At 32.9% G+C, this 8,541-nt stretch overlaps 1 protein-coding gene across 2 annotated transcripts; it reads right to left on the bottom strand.

Moving 5' to 3' along the window:
* Positions 1–3,360: 3,360 nt before the first annotated feature.
* LOC145065762 (cysteine-rich receptor-like protein kinase 2) lies at positions 3,361–7,966 on the bottom strand. 2 transcript variants are annotated; one of them, XM_079012831.1, is made up of 7 exons: positions 7,644–7,966; positions 6,389–7,262; positions 5,312–5,565; positions 5,012–5,222; positions 4,698–4,932; positions 4,072–4,222; positions 3,361–4,001 (listed from the first exon to the last, which is right to left on the bottom strand). In XM_079012831.1, exons 2-7 carry the CDS (start codon positions 7,125–7,127, stop codon positions 3,663–3,665), a joined length of 1,929 nt encoding a protein of 642 aa, XP_078868957.1. In that variant the 5' UTR covers positions 7,128–7,262; positions 7,644–7,966; the 3' UTR covers positions 3,361–3,662. The 2 variants fall into 2 exon arrangements, with proteins under 2 accessions (XP_078868957.1, XP_078868956.1); XM_079012830.1 differs by having other exon boundaries at positions 7,809–7,966.
* Between the last annotated feature and the right edge of the window lie 575 nt (positions 7,967–8,541).

Below are 8,541 nucleotides of genomic sequence, written 5' to 3'. Positions count from 1 at the left end.
TTGAAGATAAATCAATCGATAATCCTTGATCAACTTGATTTTTACCTTGACGCCAAATACGACTAAGAGTCCATTTAGAAACCGAGAATAGTGAAGCGATTTCACTTGCGGAAACTTACTTTAATCGTCCATCCAAACTTTCTTGCAATAAAGCTTGAATATAGTTTGACGTTGTGCAATGGTAGTGTTTTTTTTAATGAGTGGATTTGTGGAATGCTTCATATGAAATTTAATTGTCAAATGAGAGTAAACTTAAATCTAATGTATTACAAACTGTTAGATGCAAATAAATATAGCCAAATTTATCTTTAAGTAGGGAGTTATGGCGACATATTTGCCACCAAAGAATATGGAATTTTAAAAGCGGTTGAAAAAAAAGTTGATGATTAAAATTCTTTTTTTAAAGTTAGGATATGGAATAGTCAAAAATTTAGGTGATTTTGGCATAAAAATATGAAGGCACTTTTACTTCCATTTGTTTATCAGAAGAAAACAAAAATTTTAAAATAGGAATATTATTTTTGTTGAGTAAACATTTTACGGCAAAGTTTCTATTGCATTAATAGTAATTAAAAATCTTGAATTTTAAAAGAAAGTAATGTAAGATTTTTTAAAAGGATATAAATGTTATTTTACTGATTAAAGTAATTAGTAATTATTGTTTTCATAAATTTTATGTTTTGTTTTTTTATCTGGGGAAAATAAATGGGACGAAGGGAGTATAATAAAAGAGATCAACTAAAAGCACTCTGGGATTACTTGGGACTTATTAAAAGATCAAGGCAATTTGAAGTTTGAATTAGAGATAAAGATAAGAAGTCCTTAAGTCAAGATATGTACCGAGTACCGACTATAAAAGTCTTCTTGTTTGTTAATGTTTTATACTTTATCACAGTGTATGAGGATTTGCGAGGGAAATTGGTTTGACTTTCATACAGAGATTAGAGTGTGTTAAGAAACTGTATCTCAGTTTATTCATTTTGTTATTTGAAAACGTTATTAACAAAGATTTTAGCTTCACCATATTTCGTGTTATTTTACTATTTTAATCCATTATCTGGGACCAACAATGGACTTTTTTTTCTTTGTCTAAGGAAGTCAAGATTGGCATTTCCAAAGCAAACCTATATTTCTTTTAACCCAATTAATTCTTAATTGTACTATTAAATGCTTTCATTTTAAAACCATTAGGCCTACCGGTATGCTTACAACGAACCCGATCGTGGTTGAGCTGGCCATAAATAACAGTCGTGCACACCACCCCGTTATTTCGTGGTCAGCCGTTGTCGTATAGCTTCGTGTTCGGAATAACGAATGCAAACGTCCAATAAAATTGCAGCCCAATTTGACCAATATCTATAGCGGTTCAACGGCTAGTTTATTTATATAAAAAAAAAAATAAATAAACAAAAATTTAACCAATTTAGTTACCTATATATACCACACTTTTACCCTTTATTTTTTATACCATTCTTTTATTTCTCTATACACAAACTACACAGTAAATCTTCACAACCAAAAACCATGGATCCCGGCCAAAATACCCCTCCAAACTATATAAATCGCAAACCCAATAACGCTTTTGCGTTAGATACAACCCCTCGCCAATTCCCGACTATGGAGTCACCTCAAGGCGGTTTTGTCAATTTGCTTCAAACCGGTTCCCCTATCCAACAAACACTATTTTTCCAACAACAATATCAACATTTTCCGTCTTTCCAACAACAAAAAATGCAACAACAATTTCAACAATGCCAACAACTGCAACAAGCGTCACAACCAAAACAACCACCACATTCGCTGGATTTTGTTTCGGAAACGCAACCTTCACCACCACCTCAACCAAAAAAGAAAAAAGGAAAAAAAATCGGGCCGACCCACCACCACCCAAGAAAGGGTCCCATGGACAAAAGACGAAGAAGAAAAGTTAGTTGAGGTATGGGTGTCGGCTTCCTAAGATCCAATTGTAGGAGATAGTCAACCTTACGAAAGTTTTTGGGAGAAAGTCCGAGCCATTTTCTACGAGTTAATGGAAAGTGAAACTCGAAATACCGATCAAATTACATCGAAATGACGAGATATTCGACTAAAATGCACCGAGTTTGGAGGGATCTACAACAATCTCCTAAACATACGCAAAAGCGGCTCGAACGATTTTGATGTTTTCAAGGCGGCTATTGAGCAATTTGAAAAAACAACTCCACACACAAAGCTTTTTCGTATATGAAATTGTGGTTAAAATTGAAAGATGCTCCAAAATGAGAAGAGCGAACGGAAGGAACTTCGCAATCTTCCGGTTCAAAGCGTTCAAGAAACCCCGATGGAACTTCCCAACAATTGGACGGCCAAACACACATCGACATCAACGATGGTTCGCTAGATCTTGAAAACGAGCAACCTCTTCGTTGGCCAATTGGAAGAAATAAAACAAAAAAAGCGGCTTCAACATCTTTATGGATCTTTTTGGCGATAAATTTGATCAATATGTGCAACTTCAAGAAACGAATGTCGAGGTGATGATTCGGATTGAGCAAAAAATGATTGAAGCACACACATCATTTCAAGAGGCACAAGCGACGATCCAAACAAAAACCGATATGAAATCTTGAAAATGAAAGCGAACGACCTCGAGGACGAAGACTTGAAGTTTTTTCTCGCGATGAAAGAGTCGGTTCGAGCCTGTCGTAGGCATATAGGGTAGTTTATTTTAGTTATGGTTGAAATTTTTAGGTTTTTTTTTTTAAAGTAATGTAATTTTTATTTTTATTGTTATTTTTTTATTTCAATTAATGTAGTTTTTATTTAATGTAATTTGGTCTTTTAATTTAATGGTATTTAAAAAATGATTTTATTGTATTTTTGAATTAAATTTAAATAAAAAAATAAGGTTGAGTGATGTATTAATGGTAGGTAACACATATTAGTAGTAGGGAAATATAGTGTTGATGTGGCACCCACCAGTATAAAAGATAGTCTTATAAGAGATCATTTAATACTAGATATTAGCCATGCTATGGGGTTGGCCAATTTTGAAATATTTTATTGATTCAAATTATATTATTTTCTGAAAAAACTGATTATTATGAATATGACCCATACTATTCACCCATTTTTATTGGGAACTACGGAAATATATTAACCGTGACATGCTATTCACTTTCTTTCTCAACCTAACATATTACCTTAAGGATTTAAAGAATATTTATTTATTTCTATTTAATGACATGTGTAACATCTTAGAGTCGATCGAGACATCCCTTATGGTTTTTTTCTTATACATTTCACGATATATTAAATATGTAAAAATTAATATGGCATTTTCCGTTTTTCTTTATAACTAAACATGGTGTTTCAAAAGCATTTTCAAATCGGGTCTAATTTTATAAATATATACCATTGCCGCGAAACTAATATGATAGCTTGACAGCTCTTACATAAATACACGAACCGGTCTTTAAATTTACAAAGATCAAAATTTGCAAGATATACATATTCATAACTCATGACCCGATATCTAACACAATCACTACCCACATTTTGATCCGATTTCCTCTAAATCCATATCCATTTTTATCTTCTTTGTACACACAATGCTACCCTTAGACTCCTCTCTTCTCCTAAATCTTTAACCATGATAAGATATCTTTGAAAGCTATATTGTCTTACCTTGGCAAGAAACGACTATGGGAAACAGTAGCAACCGAACCTAAATCATCATCATCATGATAACGTTGTAGTTTCTCCTCAAGTTCATTAAATTCATTTCTATCAATAAATGGGGGATTAGAGGGGGTAGGTAAGGGTTCATCATCTTTTACAAGCATTTTTAGTGCCATTGATATGGAAGGTCTTAATGATGGAGCTTCTTGTGTGCATAAGAGTCCTACATGTACAACTTTTACAGCCTCCTTTTTGAAACTGTGTTTTGGGTATGTGTTATTAAACATTAGGTTTGGATCAAGTATTTCCTCCACTGTACCTTGTTGGAAATGTGTCCATGCCTGTTTCAACAAGAGATTAGAAAAGTGGAATGTTGGAATTAAACTGAGTTTTGTGAAGTTTTATACTTACAATTGATACTAAACTGTCTGAATCTTCTGAGTCTTTGCTTCTATTGTTTTGCATTCCCGTAACTACCTCCAGCAACAACACACCATAACTATATACATCCGCCTTTTCGGTTAATTGACCAAACGCCAAATACTCCGGAGCCATATATCCACTGGTAAAATCAAAAAGGTAAATGTAAAACGACTAAAATGTCCTTGTAGGATTAAGCCAGAATATGAGATTTTGGCTATGTCTGGCGTGTTACAGTTAGCTTATAAGCTAGTTTATTTTTCTGAGCTTTTTTATGTTGTCATGTTTGGTAAGCCAAAAATTAACTTATAAGCTAGCTTTTTAAAAAGCTACTGAGACTAGCTTTTTAAAAAATTTCCAAATATACCCCTAATTAATTATGGAAACACATTCATTTAAAATGAACCTTTATGTCATTTTATATATTTAAGATAGTTTTACTAAACGTCATTTTTTATCAACTAGTTTTTCAGCTATCAGTTAGCTTTTTATTTAACAACTAGTTTTTTAGCTATTAGCTAGTTGTTCAGCTAGTATGCCAAACATAGCATTTATATTTAACAACTAGTTTTTCAGCTAACAACTAGTACGCCAAACATAGCCTTTATATTACGTACAGTGTTCCAGCAATAGCAGTACTGATGTGAGTCATATCTTGTTGAAAAGATCTGGCTAACCCAAAATCAGCTATTTTAGCACGAAGCCTCGAGTCCAATAAAATATTAGCAGCTTTAATATCTCTGTGAATAATTCGGATCTTGGTATTTTCATGAAGGTAGACTAGACCTTCGGTTGTGCCAATAATAATTTCAAACCTCTTCTCCCAATTTAGTTCCTTCCCTTTTATCGCATCTACAATAGTCCACAAATTCAATTATTTAAAAACTATTAAAAGTTAGTCTTCCACTATTTAATAATTATTTTAAATTACCAAAAATGAAGTGATCGAGGCTCATGTTGGGTAGAAACTCGTATACAAGAAAACTTTCGGGTCCTGAACAACTGCATCCTAACAACCTCACAAGGTTTTTATGTTCAACACTGCTAATCATGTTAACTTCATTATAAAAATCTGCTGCTCTAAATTTGTTGTTGAAGAAAAGCCTCTTCACAGCTATTTCTCTCCCATCTGGAAGAACACCCTAAAAATTTCCATGATGTTAACACAGTGTAAGAATTTTTATTATAATGTGTTGATTTTATATAAAAAGAAAAGTTTATATAAATTTACCTTGTAGACAATTCCAAAGCCACCTTGGCCAAGTTTATTAGAATCATTCCAATTTCCTGTGGCTTTTTCAATAGTGGAGTATTTAAAGTTCAAGCTACTATCTGTAAGAATTTTTGCTAGTTTTTTGGCATCATATGAACCTGTTCTTTTCTTTTCTATAACTCTTCTTCTCCATATATATAAACCAATTAACAAAGCAACAACAAGAATCAACATGGAACTAACAGAAGCTGTGATAATAGCTATTATCCTCCCTGAAAAATCAATCAATAATATTTATTAAATGGTGGACCCTTAATAATGAGTATTATTCATTAATGGAATGGAGGTGGTTGGATCTGCATTTAAAGTGTTTATTGCAAGTCAAAATCAGTTTTTATTGTTTGGAAAATGTGATAACTGATTATGGTTCTGACTCTTTTATTTATTTATTTAGGGTAGAAAATTGAAATAATCAGATTTGGAGAAATTGGTGTGGAGTTGTTTAGAAAACTGATTATTAAAACAATGGTGGAGTGTTTATCTGATTAATGAAAGGGATAATCAGTAAAATAAGGAAAATGGGTGGGGTCATATCACCAAATGACCACTTTTTTTTTTAACATTTATTATAAAAAAATAATCACCCATTTCACAAAAAGTATTTTGAAAAATATTTCTTTTTACGAAATTGCTTTATTAGTGGATCCCAGTAAAATAATGAAAATTAGAAGAATTTCCCAAAAACAAGGAATTTCACAAAAAAGAAATTTAAGGTTTCTGTACAGTGAAATGGTTGGTTATTTTTGGATAAATGTTCAAAAATGGTCATTTGGTGATTTGAGTGATTATCCTTATAATATATATGTGAAACTACCTAGCTATTTGCAAGATTAATCAACTGATAATCTAATTCTGATTATGATTTTAATTATTTAACTCGAAATAACTACTTAACAAAAGCATATCCAAACACCCTCTTGGAATCTACAACTAATGACATTTCTACCATCCTAAATGTTTTACTTTTGTTGAGATAATATTTTTGAAAAAGTGCCACTAATTATCAATTTTTTGAAGAACAACTGATTATATTACCTCTATTGCTTCTTCTTGATGCCACAGGATTGAGAAAATTGACATCAGAATACCTCATAAAACACCCTGTATTCAATGCACGCCCTTCAGACCATGGTAAACACTGCAACATCAAATTAGATGCAGTGTCTAAACAACTCCTACAAGAGCTTGAATTCAATGTCTTCCAGCATTGTGCCATTACATAAACTGATTCATTTCCATTTGCAGAAACTGTAACTTCTCTTGCAAAATAGTCAACATTAGTCAACGCATCAGTCACAGATTTCAAAACAGCCTGTCTTACTGAATCTTGAAACGGGTTACTATTCCTTGTGGTATTCCCACAAACAGCAGTGTCGTTAGGTCCAGAATACTCATCGAAGAAACTGTAGTTCTGGAATCGCATAAAACAGCCATCGAGATAAACCCTAGCTCCAGTGTAAGGAAAGCAACGGGAGACAAGATAATGGGCTGAATCATAACAGATGATGCAATCGCTTGTAGAAAGATCGCCATAGCATTGAGAAAGCCCGAAATTACCATCGGGTCCTGTGCCTGAATTTGCTGTTCCGAGAAGAGAAGATTGTACTTGGGTCCCGATCTTATCGGCTGTTTGGATGAAGTTTGAACTGAAGAGTATTGGGTTGTTTTCTATCTGATTATTGCATGATAATTGGATCATTTCGTTTCTAGGAGCCCCCTCTGATGTAGTTACTATAAGTAAAAGTATGATGCAGTTGATAAGAATAGATTCCATTGCTATCGATTTCTTCAAAGCGGAAGTGAATTGAACTTGTTGATCTGGGTTGATTATGAGAATATGATATATGGTTCGATTCCTTCTTCATTTGCAGACGAAATTGCTAAAATAGGTTTTCTTCTGGTAGTGAGGCTGTTGAACAAACAATTGTAAATTAGGTAAATTCTTTGAGTCGAAGCAAAGATAAAGATGATGATGATATCATGGACTATATTTATTGCAATGTTCCCAAATTAGAAAATTCAAGTAGAAATTTACTTGTTCACACAATCGAATAAGTTAATTTTGCTCATTGCAATTCACGAATTCCAACGTTTTTGTATAGATTCGATTTCATTCAAGCAATAAAAAATAGATATATTTTAGTCTCAAAAGTATATAATCAGATAATACATAATCGGTTGGAAACAAAACTGAAATCGAGCAAATAGCAATTTGCAGGTCTGGATCAAAAGTAAACTTGAAAAAAAAAAGGCAAAAACGATATCAATTCAAAAGAATTAAAGAACTAACCAGCATAATTGAAGTTTTCAGCTTCGATTATGGTTTTACATTCAAATCAAATGTATTGATGGAAAAAAAAATGAGAGAGGAAGGAAGAGTAGAACTTCAGCATCGATTGTAGTAGAAATTCAGCTGCTGGATCGAATAGAGCAGGTGTTGGATTTGAATTCTTACCATTTGTTGCAGTTTGAGTTGGAATGGAAGCCCTGTTGAAGAAGAGAGTACAAATGTTGATTTTTTTTGGAAAGCGGAATGATTCAGACAGGAAGGTTGGCTGCAGGTTGAAGAATCCATTCTATTCAATGGTTGTTGACGCTGACGCTATTGACCTATTTGGACCTTCAACACGTTTATTAGGTAAAAAACCATTTTCTAAATCGATTGGCATATATATATTTATAAAAAGTTTTTTCTTTTTCTTTGTTTTACTGTATCTATACTAAAAATACTAAAATTCTAAGTTGTTTTGTCTTAGGGTGAGATGTATTTGGTTTGTAACAGAAAAAACTGAAACTCAAATCAAATTGAAATTGAATTCATACCAAATCAAATTCCAATTCGTTTTTTTTTTTTTTAATTTCAAACAATACCGAATTTCAATGTTTCTTTCAAGCTCCCACCGATGATTCTCCGCTCCCTCACGCTACTTTATAACGCCAATTGTTCGGCTCTTTGGTCTACCTAACTGTCATTCGTGTGGACATTGCCTATGCAACTCCTATTGCTAGTTAATTTATATCATCTCTACGTACCTCTCGCTATATTATTGTTGTAAGAATTCTTCGATATATAAAAGGGTGAATGTTTTGTTGCTTACATTTTTCATCAGCATCCTCCTTGGAGCTTTGCGGGTACTCTCATGTTAATTGGAATGAAGATGCTATTGATCGTCGCTCAACAATGGGTG

Source organism: Lactuca serriola, chromosome 8 (genome assembly GCF_051521515.1).
Source record: "Lactuca serriola cultivar US96UC23 chromosome 8, Lser_US96UC23_V15, whole genome shotgun sequence".
Lineage (NCBI taxonomy): Eukaryota > Viridiplantae > Streptophyta > Magnoliopsida > Asterales > Asteraceae > Lactuca > Lactuca serriola.
This window is presented reverse-complemented; position numbering and strand designations above follow the sequence as displayed.

Coding starts and splice junctions, on each gene's coding strand:
- LOC145065762 (XM_079012831.1), bottom strand. CDS start 7,127: ATGGAATCTATTCTTATCAACTGCATCATACTTTTACTTATAGTAACT. Junction 4,223..4,697: donor ACTGCTATTGCTGGAACACT/GTACGTAATATA, acceptor TGATTTTACCAG/TGGATATATGGCTCCGGAGT. Junction 4,002..4,071: donor CAGACAGTTTAGTATCAATT/GTAAGTATAAAA, acceptor TTGTTGAAACAG/GCATGGACACATTTCCAACA.